Genomic DNA, 21,145 nt, shown 5'->3' with positions numbered 1-21,145 from the left:
CCCATTGCGGCGGATCTGGACGAAAGGGTGGTGGTGGGCATGGGGCCGAAGGAGCACGGTCGGGAGGCGGTTCTCGATGCTGTGATCACTCCGTCTATCTCCTACACACAGCTCTGTCGGATCGACCCGACCCTGAGCCAGCGCACGAGCACGCGCATGAGCAGTGCACCGTCACTGTCCCTCTTTCAGGAGCAGCAAACTGTAAGTATTTTCCCTTTTATCTTCATTGTTCCCTTTATTTCCGCATTTAGTAGTTTTATGAGTCTCATCATGTCATACTGTAGGCCTACATGGAGTACACACGCCAGGAGACCATGGCGTGGCACGACCGCCTTCATGCATACCATCAGCAGAGGGATCGCGAGATGCAGCACGCTTTTCAGGAAATGGCGGCCGGCAGGTGTCCTCAATGGCCATCAACAGAGGGTCCTCCAGCACAACCAGTGCTGCTGACCTTTGAGGAGTTTGTGGCACAGAACGCTGGCCCCTCGCCGGTTAGTTCATCCCCAATCAATTCACCCAAAGCATGTCATGCCTTTCAACACAGTCTTATATCCCGTTAATATATCTTTTCAACATCCAGGGAACAGGTGCATCTACCGTTGGCGGTGGTCTTCGCAACACTCCCGAGACACGGAGCCCGACCACTCCGATCCATGGAGACGGAGGCGGTCTTGGCGGTAGCGCTGCCGCTAGCAGTGACGACCTGGGCTTCGGCGGTCTTGGCGGTGACGACCTCCGCGGTGCTCGACGTCCTGGCGCTTAAGCCTTTCTCGATGCTATGATACTTGCTTGTTCTCGATGCTATGATACTTGTATGCTTGTGATGATACTTATCTTATTGTTGTTTGTGAGATTCTTATATGCTTTGTCGTGATGATACTTATATGTGTGATGCTTTGCGATGCTTCTTAGCGATGCCGATTTGTTGTGTGATGCTGTGTATATGCTCTTTGTTCTATATGCTATTTGTTATATATTCAAATGAATTGAGCTGAAAAGAAATAGAAAAAAGAAAAAAAAACTGGACAGAATCTAGGCCGACGGCCTGGCCGTCGGCATAGGCCTGGCGTGAGCTCCCAGTGGACGACACGTGGAAACTATGCCGACGGCTAGGCCGTCGGCATAGGCCTGGCGTGAGCTCCCAGTGGCCGACACGTGGCACGTCTATGCCGACGGCCAGGCCGTCGGCATAGACCTGCCCCAGGAGCGCCCAGTATCTGACACGTGGCGTGTCTATGCCGACGGCCTAGCCGTCGGCATAATTTCAAACTAAGCCGACGGCTGGGCCGTCGGCATAGACACGCCCATGCTGAACGGCGTCTCGCCACGTGGCGAGAAGCCATTGGGCAGCACTTGACGGCGGCCGCCGTTAGGCGATGACGTTGCCGACGGCCAAGGCCGTCGGCATAGGGTCTATGCCGACGGCTTTTCTATGCCGACGGTCATCCTGGCTACGCCGACGGATATGTTACCGACGGCCCTATGCCGACGGGGGCCGTCGGCATAGGCCTGACCCGACGGCTAGTCATGGCTATGCCGACGGCCTGGCCGTCGGCATAGGGTGCGATTCCGGTAGTGTATCCCCGGCATCTGTCAGCAGAAAAACAGAGCATCTCAATCCACACACCTTGTATCACCTCCCACATCTTGTTATCATCCCCGAGCCGTATCAACATTTTAGCAATCAGCCTAGCATCTCGAACAAAACAACCTTGTAAAACCTGTGGAGACTCCACGATATCAACCACTTTCTGAGCAAGTTCATTTTCCATCACATGACCCTTTAAGATGTCGTAGAGTTGTGCATAGGCGACTCGGCAAAGATGTTTTCTACTGCCTGGGAATAGCATCTCAGGACTTTCAGATAACAAATGCACCATATAATTCGATATTTGCCTGCATCGGTTGGTACGCTCAGCATGGTCCGGAGATGTGCGTGTACAGTAGAAGCAGAAATCCGTGGCCAAATGCCACAGAAGGACACTCTCATCCAAAGGCCTCTCTAAGCTCCATCCTAGCATTTTGTGGCATCCCTTGCGCTCAACTGTCCATTGCCCTCTGACATCATTGAACTCCATGTAACTCTGAGCATCTGTTATGTACTCCTCCCACCCATCTTGGATGTGCTGACGAACTAACCATGTAATGTCTTTCGATGAGTCATTCATCAACTCGCTCTGCCTTCTCTTGTGAATGAATAATCCTATAAGGTTATGTTCAGCAACCATGTCATACCACTTCATGAATGAAGTTAGCAGTCCAAACAAGGAAACGATCTCCAAAAGAAGAGTCCCGTACAACAAGACAAATGTAACACCGACATCTGTATGACTTTGTGCTTCTGTATGGCTCTTGTGGAAGGTAACAATGGCTGCAATTTGCAGTGCCGTGGAGATTGGGATCCTCCGTGCAAACAAGTTGGCGGCCAATTCGCCTCCTGTTGTTGATTTAGGTTCTCTGGTGTACAGAAGATCAAAATTTTTGGAGAGGATGCCTTTTAGTGCAAAGTGGAGTCCTTCATCATTATATGGACAGACTATCTTCAGTCTACGAACCCGATAAGAATAAGAATCTGCATAGTCTAACAGTAATGTATAGGGCAAATTGGCTTGTATACTGGTCTTGCCGGTTAGTTTAGGATCTTTTTGCCTTAGGAGCATGGCGGCCCGTGCTTCTTGTACATATGTCTCTAGCTGTTTTTCTCCCTCAATACTACTGGTGCTATCCTCGGGTGAAAAGTACCTATCAAGGCAGCCGAAGCTAGCATGCATGAGAGCCAAAGGTTTATGGAAGCATTTGAGAACCCCAGCAACAAAAAGGCAAACCGCTGAAGCCAACAGCTAGTGTCTTATCGGCTGGTGAGGGCCATGACTTGCAGAACACGTAGACGGCTACTGTCACCTGAGACAGTGAAATAGGAGTGGAGAAATACAATCAAATTGGAGACGCGTCTATAAATGCAAGCAACAAATACACATCGATATATGTAGCAATCCATCCATTCCAAATTACTTGAAGTTCTAGCTTTGTTCTAAGGGGAAAATAGTGGCTACAGACTACACCCCTTGTTCTAAGCCAAACTTCCTTAAATTTGACAATGTCCGTAGAAAAACATATTAACATCTACAACACCATATTAGGTTAGCCATAACATATATTTGCTTGCTACATATATTTTGATGTTGTAAATATTTGCTGTGTTTCTCAGTTTCTCTATGTACTTGGTCAAACTTGAAAAGGTTTTGACTTTAAACAAAGCTATAACTTCAAGTAATCTGGCATGGAGAAAATATATAGCTATTGTACTAAATTAGCAAGCATATGGAGCCACCTGAGATAAGGCCGTAAGGAAGTGCCGCTTCCATAGCTCGTTGTCTTCTACGTTGTAGGCGGTTATGCCAACCTGCCCGCCGAGGTGCATCAGCAGGACAGGAGCCCATAGGACCTGAAGATTGCCGGTATGGTACTGCAGCCTCTTCTGACGGTTGAAGAGCGTGGCGAGGGCATATATTGGCAGAGCATCGCTGCCAAGATAAGACAGCCAGATGAAGAATCTGTACCAGGGTGGGATACGGGATTTACGCCTGGTAGCGGAGAAACACAGGAAGTACTGAACGGCAAGGCTGCCCAATACAAGGGCACGCAGCTGCTGCTCATCCCACCATTGCACCGCATTCGAGCCACCCATTTGGTATTGTACACTCTCTAGCATGTGTTTGTGCGCGTGTGTTCATATGCAGCTGCTCACCTTTTCCCCCTTTATACGCAGCATAATACTACTGTGCTTGGTAAGTTCTTCGAAACATCCAAATATTCTGATGCATGCACAACTAATATGTTTTTGATGAAAGCGCGTCATTTGCATTGATAGAAACCCCGAGCAGGGGAAAATACTAAGCCAAATGGAGAAAAAACAAAGATCAAGGCGGAAGGGACTAAGTAGCAAACTCAAGACTAAGCTGCCCACCATCGGGGTGTGTTGAGTAGCAAACGCTTCATCTTTAAAGAAAGAAAAAATGGTAGCAGACGCCTAACCTCCTTGGCCCGATTAGCTTCCATATTGCTCCACCTCTTCCTTGAGTAAGCTAAGCACGAATTCACGATTCACATCCAGTCCAATCATGAAGTTGCTTAGCATTAAGTCATCTAGGCCAATTAATGATGGATCAGAGTACTACGTACAGGCCAAATTGTCAACATCGTGCTGATCAAGTCCTTGGTGAAGATTGTCGACTTCTTGTTGAATCATCAGTCCTTATACCAGTGTATTATATACGAGTAAACACAAATGTAGTTTTTTTTCTCAAACTCTAGGCGATGAGAGCAAACTATCTCGTCGACATTTTTTTTTAGCAAAGTACGAAGAAACCACTAGGTGACACCATGCATATATAATTGCGGAGAGGGTAACGGGGGAATGCCATCTTATTTCGAGACCTGGTTACGAAGCACATGCTTATTGCACTCAATGAGCAATGTTTTGTAGACCAGTTGGTGCTCTCGTTGGCCGGCGGCCGGCTTGGTGAGGCCACCGGTTGGTGCACTCAATGACCAATTGATTTGAAATGGTCGTAGATTTATGACCAATTCATCCACGGTCGCTGAGAGAAGGTCAAAAGTTGATATATTTCTTGTAGTGTGATGTGTGTTGATGTGAGGTCAGGGCACATCGTCATGTTTATAGATGTAGTGACCGGTTGACAGGAAGGTGGCTTTGGGTTGATCGATGTACTTGTTTTGTCCAGTTCTGTTGAATAATAATATAGTAAAAATAGTTGTGTGCATTGCTTGATGCAGTTTTCCTTCTTTCCAAAAAAAAGAGCAACATTTAGTAATTTTGTGTTTCTTTGTCTATAGAAATACACGAGTATTAATCTAGGGTTTCTCTTACCCTCCCCTCCCTTGGTGGTTAAGGTAAATTCTCCTCTCCAAGCTTCATCTGCGAGCCCGTGGATTCGTCTCCCCTCTACCTGCCGCTCCGGCGGCCGGTGGCGGGGAGGAGAATTCCGATGCCTCTGCCCCGGTTAGTAGTTTAGGCTAGGGTTTTTTAGTCCTCGCAGGTGCGGCGCTCGGGTGGATGACGGCGCTTCTTCTTCAAGTTTGTCTTCTGGGCTCCGGTCCTTCTCGAGTTCGTCCATCTGGACGTAGTCGACGGAGCTCTGACGTAGATTCCTGTTGTCGCCTTGGGACGGTGAGGTTAGGGTTTCTCTTCATGTGGCGAGATTTATTCAATGGTTTCGCCTTAGGACGGATGGCGGCTCTTCTTCTTCTTCTTCAAGTTTGTCTTCCGGACTTCAGTCCTTCTCAAGTTCGTCCATCTGAACATAGTCGACGGAGCTCTTGGGTAGATTCCTGTCGGCGCCTTGGTCGGTGAGGTTAAGGTTTCCCTTCATGTGGCGAGATTTATTCAATGGTTTAACGAAGACGACTGTGGCTCCAGGGTGTTGGTCCTTAGAGGCACGTGCATGAAGACTTCCCGGCTGTCATCTACAAGGTCAAGCCAGCTCCGGTAGGGGACGGCGACAGTGGCGCGTCGGCGACTTGTTCCGATGGCTGTAGTGGTTGTTCGGTGGTCTCGGAATCTTGATGTAATTTTTATTTTATTTGAGGTGCATTATACTTCCGGTGAACTTTAATAATAGATCTAGATAATTTCCAAAAAAAAATATATACACGGGTATTCAGGGTTAGTTGATGTTAGAGTAGACAAGAGCATCGCTATTGCCTGAAGATTTTGGAGCCCCATGGTATTTCAGATTTTCTAAAATTGCAGCCTCTATATGTATTATCGCTTCTGTTTCACTAAACTTTGTGTTCCAACCACACGCACTACAACTTCTGTGTTAAACCGGCATTAGGTGTTCACTCCCTGCAAAACTAAGCCATTCACGCAACTCTTTCATGAAGCCGACGTGCAAAAGTTGTGGGTATGGAACACGATCGACGAGACTGCACAGAGTGGCATGATGAGGTCGAGAAGCATCCAGGACCTGTCCTGGTGCCCAGTGCTAAGAAAACGTCCTGCTTGACGACTTGGTTGCTGCCATCCAACTCAAATTCCATCATGCACCCACACCCATACATCCAAAAAGTTTGTTCAACCTACTACCGGCGCAACTGCAGTCCAACTGATAAATTCCATGCACTTGTTTAGCACCGCCAGATTCTACTTTTCGTAAGTATACGTATTCTACTGTATGCACCAACTGCTGTATACGTATGCTACGGGTGATAGTTGGATGTAGGCGCCCTTGAAGATTTGCATACAGCTCTTCTATACCTACAGATTCTAGACCCATTACTTAAGTTTTCTTCTTATAGCTCGTCTAAATGCGGGTGACCTCTTCTTTTGCTTTTGATATGGGTCTTCGGTGAGTGACTCATTTCAATTGTATTTGCAAAGAGGACTAGGAGGTGGATACATCTCTCTATGACTAACTAATCCAGGTAGGGAAGTGAAGGAGGATATATATACTGATAGCTTCATGCTTGATGAATCTATCGGTATATATATCCTCCTTGAAGTGAATGAGGATATATATCACATGTTCACCAATCACTCCTCTCTACCTCTCTGCTTGATGAATCCATCCTCCCTATCCAGCTTCGAATCGCAACTACAGTGGTGCCCAGAGTGATAATTGGAGACAGAACTGTTGTTGAAGCTCATAGGGAGCGGCTGCAATTCAGGTGGATCTGAGAATATATCACCAGCATACAAATACAACCTTCCCTCGCTGCCATCGTCACGGGCGAGCTCAAGGTGATTCACGGCCGAGCATTGTCTTCCGCTGAGGCCCCACGCTCCATTCATCCTCACTTGCTGCTGGATTGTGAGGGCATTGGTGGGATTGGAGGGGGGCAATTTAGCTCTCCGGGAACACACGCCCATCTGTCGTTCTGAACAGGGTTAGAGGACTTCCCCTCTTCCATTGCCCATTTGTTGCTCCGAACAGGGTTAGAGGATTTCCCCTCTTCCACTGCCCATTTGAACAACAAAGCTAGCTGTAGCCACGGCGAGGACATCAGAGCTTGCTCCTCCGCCGTTGCCTTTGAGAATATGATCTCCGCCAGAAATTTCGTCTCGAAATCTATGCGACACTGACAGATCTGCACATCTCGAAGCATCTCCGCCTGCAAATATGTATGGACCTTCGCCTTCTGCTGTGCAATTTTCATCTCTCTCAGGCACGAATGCACCTAGTGAACCGCATCCTGGATGCGATCCGCGCGGGCGCACCACCATCTCCAGCGAATCTCATCCAGATCGTCCGCCACAAGCACTCTGGATGGATCCAGAGCAGGATCTCCTTGATACGCCGGTCGGGGAGACGGTGGGGAAGCTCGAGCGGAAGGTGCGCCCCCGGGGGGCTTAAGCCGAGAGGGATCCATTGGTTGCTCGCAGGAGGCAGGCGGCGACGGCGCGAATTCCGGCAGATCTGGGTGGGTGGGGCGAGCGCGTCGTGAGAAGGGGCGAGAGCATTTCAAAACTAGAGCGATCGGGCGTATTGTGTTCGCGTGTTGTCTCGCAAGAACCTTCATACCTACATAGTCTAGACCCATTTCTTCAGTTTTCTTCTAATAGCTCATCTAAGCGGGTGACCTCTTTTTTTGCTTTTGATATGGGTGCGTGAATCATTTTTTTTCTTTTTTTGAGCGGTGGGTAAGTGACTCATTTCAATTGTATCTGCAAGGAGGACTAGGAGGTGGATACATATCTCTGTGACTAACTAATCGAGGTAGGAAAGTGAAGGAGGATATATATATACTGATAGCTTCATGCTTGATGAATCTATCGGTATATATATCCTCCTTGAAGTGAATGAGGATATATATCACATGTTCACCAATCGCTCCTCTCTGCTTGATGAATCCATCCTCCCTATCCAGCTTGGAATCGCAACTACAGTGGTGCCCAGAGTGATAATTGGAGACAGAACTGTTGTTGAAGCTCATAGGGAGCGGCTGCAATTCAGGTGGATCTGAGACTGTATCACCAGCATACAAATATAACCTTCCCTCGCTGCCATCCTCACGGGCGAGCTCAAGGTGATTCACGAGCGAGCATTGTCTTCCGCTGAGGCCCCACGCTCCATTCGTCCGCACTTACTGCTGGATTGTGAGGGCATTGGTGGGATTGGAGGGGGCAATTTAGCTCTCCGGGAACACACGCCCATCTGTTGTTCTTAACAGGGTTAGAGGATTTCCCCTCTTCCATAGCCCATTTGTTGCTCCGAACAGGGTTAGAGGATTTCCCCTCTTCCACTGCCCATTTGAACAACAAAGCCAGCTGTAGCCGCGGCGAGGGCATCAGAGCTTGCTCCTCCGCCGTTGCCTTTGAGAATATGATCTCCGCCAGCAATTTTGTCTCGAATCTATGCGGCACTGACAGATCTGCACATCTCGAAGCATCTCCGCTTGCAAATATGTATGGACCTTCGCCTTCTGTTGTGCCATTTTCATCTCTCTCAGGCACGAATGCACAAAGTGAACCGCATCCTGGATGCGATCCGCGCGGGCGCACCACCATCTCCAGCGAATCTCATCCAGATCGTCCGCCACAAGCACTCTGGATGGATCCAGAGCGGGATCTCCCTGATACGTCGGTCGGGGAGATGGTTGGGAAGCTCGAGCGGAAGGTGCGACCCCCGGGGGCTTAAGCCGAGAGGGATCCATTGGTTGCTCGCAGGAGGCAGGCGGCGACGGTGCGGATTCCGGCATATCTGGGTGGGTGGGGCGAGCGCGTCGTGAGAAGGGGCGAGAGCATTTCCAAACTAGAGCGACCGGGCGTATTGTGGTCGCGTGTTGTCTCGCACGAACCTTCATACCTACATAGTCTAGACCCATTTCTTCTGTTTTCTTCTAATAGCTCATCAAAGCGGGTGACCTCTTTTTTTGCTTTTGATATGGGTGAGTGAATCATTTCTTTTCTTTTTTTGAGCGGTGGGTGAGTGACTCATTTCAATTGTATCTGCAAGGAGGACTAGGAGGTGGACACATATCTCTGTGACTAACTAATCGAGGTAGGGAAGTGAAGGAGGATATATATACTGATAGCTTCATGCTTGATGAATCTATCGGTATATATATCCTCCTTGAAGTGAATAAGGATATATATCACATGTTCACCAATCACTCCTCTCTGCTTGATGAATCCATCCTCCCTATCCAGCTTCGAATCGCAACTACATTGGTGCCCAGAGTGATAATTGGAGACAAAACTGTTGTTGAAGCTCATAGGGAGCGGCTGCAATTCAGGTGGATCTAAGACTGTATCACCAGCATACAAATACAACCTTCCCTCGCTGCCATTGTCACGGGCGAGCTCAAGGTGATTCACGGGCGAGCATTGTCTTCCGCTGAGGCCCCACGCTCCATTCGTCCTCACTTGCTGCTGGATTGTGAGGGCATTGGTGGGATTGGAGGGGAGCAATTTAGCTCTCCGGGAACACACGCCCATCTGTTGTTCTGAACAGGGTTAGAGGATTTCCCCTCTTCGATTGCCCATTTGTTGCTCCGAACAGGGTCAGAGGATTTCCCCTCTTCCACTGCCCATTTGAACAACAAAGCCAGCTGTAGCCGCGGCGAGGGCATCAGAGCTTGCTCCTCCGCCGTTGCCTTTGAGAATATGATCTCCGCCAGCAATTTCGTCTCGAAATCTATGCGGCACTGACAGATCTGCACATCTCGAAGCATCTCCGCCTGCAAATATGTATGGACCTTCGCCTTCTGCTGTGCCATTTTCATCTCTCTCAGGCACGAATGCACCTAGTGAACCACATCCTGGATGCGATCCGCATGGGAGCACCACCATCTCCAGCGAATCTCAATCAGATCGTCCGCCACAAGCACTCTGGATGGATCTAGAGCGGGATCTCCCTGATACGCCGGTCGGTGAGACGGTGGGGAAGCTCGAGCGGAAGGTGCGACCCCCGGGGCTTAAGCCGAGAGGGATCCATTGGTTGCTCGCAGGAGGCAGGCGGCGCCGGCGCGAATTCCGGCAGATCTGGGTGGGTGAGGCGAGCGCGTCGTGAGAAGGGGCGAGAGCATTTCAAAACTAGAGCGATCGGGCGTATTGTGTTCGCGTGTTGTCTCGCAAGAACCTTCATACCTACATAGTCTAGACCCATTCCTTCAGTTTTCTTCTAATAGCTCATCTATGCGGGTGACCACTTTTTTTTGCTTTTGATATGGGTGAGTGAATCATTTCTATTCTTTTTTTGAGCGGTGGGTGAGTGACTCATTTCAATTGTATTTGCAAGAAGGACTAGGAGGTGGATACTTATCTCTGTGACTAACTAATCGAGGTAGGGAAGTGAAGGAGGATATATATACTGATAGCTTCATGCTTGATGAATCTATCGGTATATATATCCTCCTTGAAGTGAATGAGGATATATATCACATGTTCACCAACACTCCTCTCTGCTTGATGAATCCATCCTCCCTATCCAGCTTCGAATCGCAACTACAGTAGTGCCCAGAGTGATAATTGGAGACAAAACTGTTGTTGAAGCTCATAGGGAGCGGCTGCAATTCAGGTGGATCTGAGACTGTATCACCAGCATACAAATACAACCTTCCGTCGCTGCCATCGTCACGGGCGAGCTCAAAGTGATTCACGGGGGTGCATTGTCTTCCGCTGAGGCCCCACGCTCCATTCTTCCTCACTTGCTGCTGGATTGTGAGGGCATTGGTGGGATTGGAGGCGGGCGATTTAGCTCTCCGGGAACACACGCCCATCTGTTGCTCTGAACAGGGTTAGAGGATTTCCCCTCTTCCATTGGCCATTTGTTGCTCCGAACAGGGTTAGAGGATTCCCCTCTTCCACTGCCCATTTGAACAACAAAGCCAGCTGTAGCCGCGGCGAGGGCATCAGAGCTTGCTCCTCCGCCGTTGCCTTTGAGAATATGATCTCCGCCAGCAATTTCGCCTCGAAATCTTTGCGGCACTGACAGATCTGCACATCTCGAAGCATCTCCGCCTGCAAATATGTATGGACCTTCGCCTTCTGCTGTGCAATTTTCATCTCTCTCAGGCACGAATGCACCTAGTGAACCGCATCCTGGATGCGATCCGCGCGGGCGCACCACCATCTCCAGCGAATCTCATCCAGATCGTCCGCCACAAGCACTCTGGATGGATCCAGAGCGGGATCTCCTTGATACGCCAGTCGGGGAGACGGTGGGGAAGCTCGAGCGGAAGGTGCGCCCCCCGGGGGCTTAAGCCGAGAGGGATCCATTGGTTGCTCGCAGGAAGCAGGCGGCGACGGCGCGAATTCCGGCAGATCTGGGTGGGTGGGGCGAGCGCGTCGTGAGAAGGGGCGAGAGCATTTCAAAACTAGAGCGATCGGGCGTATTGTGTTCGCGTGTTGTCTCGCAAGAGCCTTCATACCTACATAGTCTAGACCCATTTCTTCAGTTTTCTTCTAATAGCTCATCTAAGCGGGTGACCTCTTTTTTTGCTTTTGATATGGGTGCGTGAATCATTTTTTTTTTCTTTTTTTGAGCAGTGGGTAAGTGACTCATTTCAATTGTATCTGCAAGCAGGACTAGGAGGTGGATACATATCTCTGTGACTAACTAATCGAGGTAGGGAAGTGAAGGAGGATATATATATACTGATAGCTTCATGCTTGATGAATCTATCGGTATATATATCCTCCTTGAAGTGAATGAGGATATATATCACATGTTCACCAATCGCTCCTCTCTGCTTGATGAATCCATCCTCCCTATCCAGCTTGGAATCGCAACTACAGTGGTGCCCAGAGTGATAATTGGAGACAGAACTGTTGTTGAAGCTCATAGGGAGCGGCTGCAATTCCGGTGGATTTGAGACTGTATCACCAGCATACAAATACAACCTTCTCTCGCTGCCATCGTCACAGGCAAGCTCAAGGTGATTCACGGGCGAGCATTGTCTTCCGCTGAGGCCCCACGCTCCATTCGTCCGCACTTGCTGCTGGATCGTGAGGGCATTGGTGGGATTGGAGGGGGCAATTTAGCTCTCCGGGAACACACGCCCATCTGTTGTTCTTAACAGGGTTAGAGGATTTCCCCTCTTCCATAGCCCATTTGTTGCTCCGAACAGGGTTAGAGGATTTCCCCTCTTCCACTGCCCATTTGAACAACAAAGCCAACTGTAGCCGCGGCGAGGGCATCAGAGCTTGCTCCTCCGCCGTTGCCTTTGAGAATATAATCTCTGCCAGCAATTTTGTCTCGAATCTATGCGGCACTGACAGATCTGCACATCGCGAAGCATCTCCGCTTGCAAATATGTATGGACCTTCGCCTTCTGCTGTGCCATTTTTATCTCTCACAAGCACGAATGCACCTAGTGAACCGCATCCTGGATGCGATCCGTGCGGGCGCACCACCATCTCCAGCGAATCTCATCCAGATCGTCCGCCACAAGCACTCTGGATGGATCCAGAGCGGGATCTCCCTGATACGCCGGTCGAGGAGACGGTTGGGAAGCTCGAGCGGAAGGTGCGACCCCCGGGGGCTTAAGCCGAGAGGGATCCATTGGTTGCTCGCAGGAGGCAGGCGGCGACGGTGCGGATTCCGGCATATCTGGGTGGGTGGGGCGAGCGCGTCGTGAGAAGGGGCGAGAGCATTTCCAAACTAGAGCGACCGGGTGTATTGTGTTCGCGTGTTGTCTCGCACGAACCTTCATACCTACATAGTCTAGACCCATTTCTTCAGTTTTCTTCTAATAGCTCATCTAAGCGGGTGACCTCTTTTTTTGCTTTTGATATGGGTGAGTGAATCAGTTCTTTCTTTTTTTGAGCGGTGGGTGAGTCTCATTTCAATTGTATCTGCAAGGAGGACTAGGAGGTGGATACATATCTCTGTGACTAACTAATCGAGGTAGGGAAGTGAAGGAGGATATATATACTGATAGCTTCATGCCTGATGAATCTATCGGTATATATATCCTCCTTGAAGTTAATAAGGATATATATCACATGTTCACCAATCACTCCTCTCTGCTTGATGAATCCATCCTCCCTATCCAGCTTCGAATCGCAACTACATTGGTGCCCAGAGTGATAATTGGAGACAAAACTGTTGTCGAAGCTCATAGGGAGCGGTTGCAATTCAGGTGGATCTGAGACTGTATCACCAGCATACAAATACAACCTTCCCTCGCTGCCATCGTCACGGGCGAGCTCAAGGTGATTTACGGGCGAGCATTGTCTTCCACTGAGGCCCCACGCTCCATTCGTCCGCACTTGCTGCTGGATTGTGAGGGCATTGGTGGGATTGGAGGGGGCAATTTAGCTCTCCGGGAACACACGCCCATCTGTTGTTCTTAACAGGGTTAGAGGATTTCCCATCTTCCATAGCCCATTTGTTGCTCCGAACAGGGTTAGAGGATTTCCCCTCTTCCACTGCCCATTTGAACAACAAAGCCAGCTGTAGCCGCGGCGAGGGCATCAGAGCTTGCTCCTCCGCCGTTGCCTTTGAGAATATGATCTCCGCCAGCAATTTTGTCTCGATCTATATATGCGGCACTGACAGATCTGCACATCTCGAAGCATCTCCGCTTGCAAATATGTATGGACCTTCGCCTTCTGCTGTGCCATTTTTATCTCTCACAAGCACGAATGCACCTAGTGAACCGCATCCTGGATGCGATCCGCGCGGGCGCACCACCATCTCCAGCGAATCTCATCCAGATCGTCCGCCACAAGCACTCTGGATGGATCCAGAGCGGGATCTCCCTGATACGCCGGTCGGGGAGACGGTTTGGAAGCTCGAGCGGAAGGTGCGACCCCCGGGGGCTTAAGCCGAGAGGGATCCATTGGTTGCTCGCAGGAGGCAGGCGGCGACGGTGCGGATTCCGGCATATCTGGGTGGGTGGGGCGAGCGCGTCGTGAGAAGGGGCGAGAGCATTTCCAAACTAGAGCGACCGGGCGTATTGTGTTCGCGTGTTGTCTCGCACGAACCTTCATACCTACATAGTCTAGACCCATTTCTTCAGTTTTCTTCTAATAGCTCATCTAAGCGGGTGACCTCTTTTTTTGCTTTTGATATGGGTGAGTGAATCAGTTCTTTTCTTTTTTTGAGCGGTGGGTGAGTCTCATTTCAATTGTATCTGCAAGGAGGACTAGGAGGTGGATACATATCTCTGTGACTAACTAATCGAGGTAGGGAAGTGAAGGAGGATATATATACTGATAGCTTCATGCCTGATGAATCTATCAGTATATATATCCTCCTTGAAGTTAATAAGGATATATATCACATGTTCACCAATCACTCCTCTCTGCTTGATGAATCCATCCTCCCTATCCAGCTTCGAATCACAACTACATTGGTGCCCTTAGTGATAATTGGAGACAAAACTGTTGTTGAAGCTCATAGGGAGCGGCTGCAATTCAGGTGGATCTGAGACTGTATCACCAGCATACAAATACAACCTTCCCTCGCTGCCATCGTCACGGGCGAGCTCAAGGTGATTCACGGGCGAGCATTGTCTTCCGCTGAGGCCCCACGCTCCATTCGTCCTCACTTGCTGCTGGATTGTGAGGGCATTGGTGGGATTGGAGGGGGGGCAATTTAGCTCTCCGGGAACACACGCCCATCTGTTGTTCTGAACCGGGTTAGAGGATTTCCCCTCTTCCATTGCCCATTTGTTGCTCCGAACAGGGTTAGAGGATTTCCCCTCTTCCACTGCCCATTTGAATAACAAAGCCAGCTGTTGCCGCAGTGAGGGCATCAGAGCTTGCTCCTCCGCTGTTGCCTTTGAGAATATGATCTCCGCCAGCAATTTCGTCTCGAAATCTATGCGGCACTGACAGATCTGCACATCTCGAAGCATCTCCGCCTGCAAATATGTATGGACCTTCGCCTTCTGCTGTGCCATTTTCATCTCTCTCAGGCACGAATGCACCTAGTGAACCGCATCCTGGATGCGATCCGCGTGGGAGCACCACCATCTCCAGCGAATCTCAACCAGATCGTCCACCACAAGCACTCTGGATGGATCCAGAGCGGGATCTCCCTGATACGCCGGTCGGGGAGACGGCGGGGAAGCTCGAGCAGAAGGTGCGACCCCGGGGGCTTAAGCCGAGAGGGATCCATTGGTTGCTCGCAGGAGGCAGGCGGCGACGGTGCGGATTCCGGCATATCTGGGTGGGTGGGGCGAGCGCGTCGTGAGAAGGGGCGAGAGCATTTCAAAACTAGAGCGATCGGGCGTATTGTGTTCGCGTGTTGTCTCGCAAGAACCTTCATACCTACATAGTCTAGACCCATTCCTTCAGTTTTCTTCTAATAGCTCATCTATGCGGGTGACCACTTTTTTTTTTGCTTTTGATATGGGTGAGTGAATCATTTCTTTTCTTTTTTTGAGCGGTGGGTGAGTGACTCATTTCAATTGTATTTGCAAGGAGGACTAGGAGGTGGATACATATCTCTGTGACTAACTAATCGAGGTAGGGAAGTGAAGGAGGATATATATACTGATAGCTTCATGCTTGATGAATCTATCGGTATATATATCCTCCTTGAAGTGAATGAGGATATATATCACATGTTCACCAATCACTCCTCTCTGCTCGATGAATCCATCCTCCCTATCCAGCTTCGAATCGCAACTACAGTGGTGCCCAGAGTGATAATTGGAGACAAAACTGTTGTTGAAGCTCATAGGGAGCGGCTGCAATTCAGGTGGATCTGAGACTGTATCACCAGCATACAAATACAACCTTCCCTCGCTGCCATCGTCACGGGCGAGCTCAAAGTGATTCACGGGCGAGCATTGTCTTCCGCTGAGGCCCCACGCTCCATTCTTCCTCACTTGCTGCTGGATTGTGAGGGCATTGGTGGGATTGGAGGGGGCAATTTAGCTCTCCGGGAACACACGCCCATCTGTTGCTCTGAACAGGGTTAGAGGATTTCCCCTCTTCCATTGCCAATTTGTTGCTCCGAATAGGGTTAGAGGATTTCCCCTCTTCCACTGCCCATTTGAACAACAAAGCCAGCTGTAGCCGCGGCGAGGGCATCAGAGCTTGCTCCTCCGTCGTTGCCTTTGAGAATATGATCTCCGCCGGCAATTTCGCCTCGAAATCTATGCGGCACTAACAGATCTGCACATCTCGAAGCATCTCCGCCTGCAAATATGTATGGACCTTCGCCTTCTGATGTGCCATTTTCATCTCTCTCAGGCACGAATGCACCTAGTGAACCGCATCCTGGATGCGATCCGCGCGGGCGCACCACCATCTCCAGCGAATCTCATCCAGATCGTCCGCCACAAGCACTCTGGATGGATCCAGAGCGGGATCTCCTTGATACGCCGGTCGGGGAGATGGTGGGGAAGCTCGAGCGGAAGGTGAGCCCCCCGGGGGCTTAAGCCGAGAGGGATCCATTGGTTGCTCGCGGGAGGCAGGCGGCCACGACGCGGAGTCCGGTAGATCTGGGTGGGTAGGGCGAGCGCGTCATGAGAAGGGGCGAGAGCATTTCAAAACTAGAGCGATCGGGTGTATTGTGTTCGCGTGTTGTCTTGCAAGAACCTTCATACCTACATAGTCTAGACCCATTTTTTCTGTTTTTTTCTAATAGCTCATCTAAGCGGGTGACCTCTTTTTTTGCTTTTGATATGGGTGAGTGAATCATTTCTTTTCTTTTTTTGAGCGGTGGGTGAGTGACTCATTTCAATTGTATTTGCAAGGAGGACTAGGAGACAGATACATATCTCTGTGACTAACTAATCGAGGTTTGGAAATGAAGGAGGATATATATACTGATAGCTTCATGGGTATGCAGTGGTCTAACTGCTAATTAACTTCACATATATGGCATGGTCTGACTGTTGCCTGCATGTAATGTGTACAGCATGCATGATACGCATGCATGGCCTCTCCATTCCATGAACGTGTGGGAGGGAAGGGGAGTTGGTTGCTCAAGAATTCAAGATATAGCAATATCTTGACAGAGGCTTCTACAGCGGGATCGATCTTTTGTTTCTTTATTGAATTTAAATAAAATTTCGGAAAGGTGCGACAGCATCCTGTAGCCCCGGCACCCTCTTATCCTGGTCGTACAGCGGTTTCACGATTCGTGCTACCTACTGTCCAGTTGCAGACAATTTGTAGGTCCAGATTAATTAACCGCTTTTGTTAAACAGACAAACAGCGACGGGTGAGAGGATGTAGCATGCAGCATGCAGAGATAGACCTGAAAGGACTAGGTATGCTAGTATAGGTCTACTCGGTCCAGTAGACGGGTGAAGTGACAACATATAGAAAGTATGACCTGACCATGCCGGTTGATGGGAGAGTGGGGCCAGATTCCAAGCTGTTTTCACGCCATGATGAGACAGAAAGATGCTAGCTTAATAAATATAATTCAAACATCCATCAGTGCACTGTTCAAACACATCTGGGTATCAAATAGAAGCCGAGTACTTTGAGTATGGAGTGGTGTTAGCCTAATCAAATTTAATTAGTTTTTGGTGGCTAAAATTTAAATGAGAACTTGTGAAAATTAGTTGATATGTTAAATCTTGGCATCTTGATAATTGCAGAATTTGACCCCATTATCTCACTGAGTTGTACTAGTTTGTTAATGTGCTTTGAAGGTCAGCCTCTAGGGAGCAGTCTTGAAATGATCCAATAAAGAACGGTGAAATGTCATGTCCAGGTCTCGGTTACTGGGGGAATCAAACCTATAGGCACCGTGACAGACTAGGCCTAGCACCATTTGATTTACAACCGACCGCCTCCATTTAGCAAACAGTAGGCCTGCTAATAGTTTACTCGCTACAGTATATGGCACATATCACTATGAGCTGGATTCTGGGCCAACGGTGAGATAAGGGGGTGCCTAGGCCCCGGGTGCTAAAAATCCATTCTCATAAAATTTTCATGAGAGGTTTCATTTATGTGGATTTTTCCACAGTTTGTAGACACTTCTCTATAATGAAAATTATTCTGGTGCGCCATGAGTACTTCATGCAGGAGTATGGAGTACATTTTCGAGAGGATTGACAAAAGTGGCAAGTGTAGGCACTAGGGCTTCCCTACCGGGCTTCATCTCTTCGCACAAACGAACCATTCATAATAAAGATAAATTGGGATTCCAAAACTAATTGAAATCCTGAAGGGTCATGATCCTAATGTCCAAAATAATGACAATTGCCTGCGGGCGCATCACCACCTCCTCCACCGGGCATGGCCATCAATGTCCCGGTAGGTATCATAGTGCTACGATACTAATAAGATTCTGCTATTTGTGAACCTACAATTCGGATACTATTTGGACCGTCTAGTATCTCAATATTGATAACCTTGCCTCTGACTACATGCAAGAGCTTTGGGATTGCAAGCCAATGGTATTACGATCCCAATTAGCTTTGTAGCATATTACAACTATTTTTTAACAATTAGAAAAGGAATCTCCCTTCCTTTTTTTCAGGTAAACATGGAGCCACATCGTATCAGGTAGGGAGCCATGTTCATGGAGTAGGAGATCCAAAAACTCTCTTGCTGATTGGAGTCTTCAGACCATGATCCTGGTAATGACGTATTCGAGAACAAGTAAGCTCATCCCCAACCCATGTTTACTTGTTGAAGGTGTTAGACCGTCCATGCGTTGGGGATGATAATCCGTGGTTCGACCTTTGGTTGGACCCATCAATGCTGACGTAGGTGCGGCAATTCCTTCTTGAAGGCATTGTCTAGGATTAGAATACTTTTATTTTCTTTTTGACTAACAAGTTGTGTACTTTTCGGGGGAGCGCTACGCATCGACTGGCGGATCTCTGGATTAAATGCGGGTTGGTCATCAGATTGAGCTGCTAGCTTTGCAACAAGCATGATGTTGCGTTAAGATGTTTGCAATAAAGTTCATGTTGCAGAACTTTTGCAACAGAGGTATTGTTGCAGAAGTTGTTCTGCAACGAAGCTAATGTTGCGGAATTTTTTATCATTACGGAAGAAAGTTTTACAACATCATTCATGTTGCAGAAATCTTTCTCGCAACAGGGAGAATGTTTCAAAAGAGTCCGGCAACGGCGCTGTCTGCAACATGGGTCGGGTTGCGAAAATGCTTCTGAAACACGTGTCAAGTTGCAGAAAAGTGAAGTAACGGCGGTTGGCTCCTGACCACCTGATCAATAACAGATCTGACTGCTAGGTAGGTGGTCGACGCGAGCGGATAGATCCACCGGGTGAACACAAGTGTTTCCGTACTTTTCGTTGGGTCCTTGTTGTTCGATATGTTAAATATCGTACATGTCAAAGAAGACGACAATCACGAGGCAAGTTCAATAAGCTGGCCTTAGGTTATTTTCCTTTTTCTTGTGTACGCTTTTTGTTTGACATTAATGTATGGCATTGCTATATAAGTAATACTAATAGTTATTTTGGAAATAGGAAAAAAAATGTCAATAGAACTAGTAAAGGCCGTTCCGAAAATTGGAAAAATAGGAAAGTGGAAGTTCATATGAATGCGCAAAGCAGGAGAATTAAATACAAACTACGTTTTTGGGCATCGACAAGAAAGCACCACCCACGATTTTGTTAGAATATAAACTTTGGGATAGCTTTATTGGATTCTGGTTTTGGCTAGCGATTAGAGTTGCTCTTAGGTGTGCAAAATAAAAAACATGGCCACAAAATTAATTCTGAAAAAACACATATAGATTGCTTCTTGTGCGTGCATATCGTTTAGAGAATTAGTATATATCTAATAAAGGGAAATGGCTACACGGAAAGTATGGTCAGTTCACATACGAGGACAATCACGTGCAAATAATAGAGAGCCACATATATATAGGGGCGGCATCACCGGCTTCCGCGCATAAAATATACCACCATGCATGCATGCACTCCATTGATACAACAACTCACAAACCTCACAACAGCACGGAGAAAAATTGCGAGATTTGAGACCGAGATGGCCTCCTTTTCCTCCGCCTCTGTGCTGGCTTTGACGATCATGATGGTGCTCGTCGCCGGTGCCCGGTGCAGCACCTCGGGCAAGGTTGGTTTAGCACTCACGAAGGGCTCCACCCCCACCAACCTCATCGTGGCCGCCAAGTCCTTTGGCGGCTCAGCCGACGACCTCTCCAAGATGCAGGTCAAGGGGCAGGGCTCGGACAAGTGGATTGACATGAGCAATGCTGGGAGCTCCGGCAAGGGGAACTCCGTCTGGAAGGCCGTATCCTCTACCCCACTCAAGGCCCCTCTCGCCATCCGTTACCAGACAAAGCAGGGCACGACTGTTGTGAATGATGACGCCATTCATTCATTTTAGAAGATTTGTATATCCATGCTGCGCAACCTAAGGGTACTATTTGCTCATTATTTCGTTACCTTTCATATTTTTTACCTACATGCTAATATGATGATCATCTTCCCGGGGAAAGGAAAGGTGTAGCAGAAAAAATAATCCATTTTTAGAATGGCCTAGTTTCATGGCATGTCTTCCGTGACCTGTGAATGTACACCGAAAACGGGCTCCTCTGTACGACTACAAGATTTAGGAACTACTCCCTCCGTTCCTAAATGTAAGTCTTTTTACAGATTCCAGTACAAACTATATACAGATGTATATAGACATATTTTAGAATGTAGATTCACTTATTTTACTCCATATGTAGTCCACAGTGGAATCTCTAAAAAGACTTATATTTAGGAATGGAGGGAGTACATCACATGTCTATGCTAGAGATTGTATTTTGGAGATGCATTTGTAGTGAATGTGCTACTTTATTTTTCCCTTTTGATCACACATGAGACGAAAACACTATGGCTATATTTGTGGCAGCATGGCATCTAGAACCATAATTTCGCTGCAGTGCCTGCTACTTGCAATCTTCGCTAGTTTTTGTTGTTGATCTCTCGCCCCCATCATGTTTTCAACTTCAGATTTGCTATTTCACATCTAGATGTGAAATAGCTATCTCACATCACATCTAATTGTCTGAGCCGTTGGATCTGGCCTCTCTAACATTCGCGCAAACGCAGGCTCGCGGCTCGTTTGTCTGGCGCGCGGCCCGTTCCACGTCGTTGTTAGTTGGGGCCGGGCCGTGTTTTTTTTCTCTCAGATTTTTGGGCTGGGGCCTTTGTTTTGTCTATCCTCGCCTCGCATTCTTCTGCAGAGAGCGCCCATCGAGTTTTCCCTCTCAC

General features: G+C 48.4%; 2 protein-coding genes across 2 annotated transcripts; one reads left to right on the top strand and one right to left on the bottom strand.

The window, feature by feature from the left end:
• Positions 1-980: 980 nt before the first annotated feature.
• Positions 981-3,691, bottom strand: LOC141041415 (uncharacterized). The gene is made up of 4 exons (XM_073507559.1): positions 3,335-3,691; positions 2,829-2,904; positions 1,631-2,575; positions 981-994 (listed from the first exon to the last, which is right to left on the bottom strand). Exons 1-4 carry the CDS (start codon positions 3,689-3,691, stop codon positions 981-983), a joined length of 1,392 nt encoding a protein of 463 aa, XP_073363660.1.
• A 16,168-nt stretch (positions 3,692-19,859) lies between these two features.
• LOC109786431 (pollen allergen Phl p 2-like) lies at positions 19,860-20,463 on the top strand. Its single transcript, XM_020344995.2, has one exon. It carries the CDS (start codon positions 19,911-19,913, stop codon positions 20,268-20,270), a length of 360 nt encoding a protein of 119 aa, XP_020200584.1. The 5' UTR covers positions 19,860-19,910; the 3' UTR covers positions 20,271-20,463.
• Positions 20,464-21,145: the final 682 nt, after the last annotated feature.

Source organism: Aegilops tauschii, chromosome 2 (assembly GCF_002575655.3).
Source record: "Aegilops tauschii subsp. strangulata cultivar AL8/78 chromosome 2, Aet v6.0, whole genome shotgun sequence".
Classification (NCBI taxonomy): Eukaryota; Viridiplantae; Streptophyta; class Magnoliopsida; order Poales; family Poaceae; genus Aegilops; species Aegilops tauschii.
The sequence above is the reverse complement of the archived record's forward strand: the minus strand, read 5'-3'. Positions and strand labels throughout refer to the sequence as shown.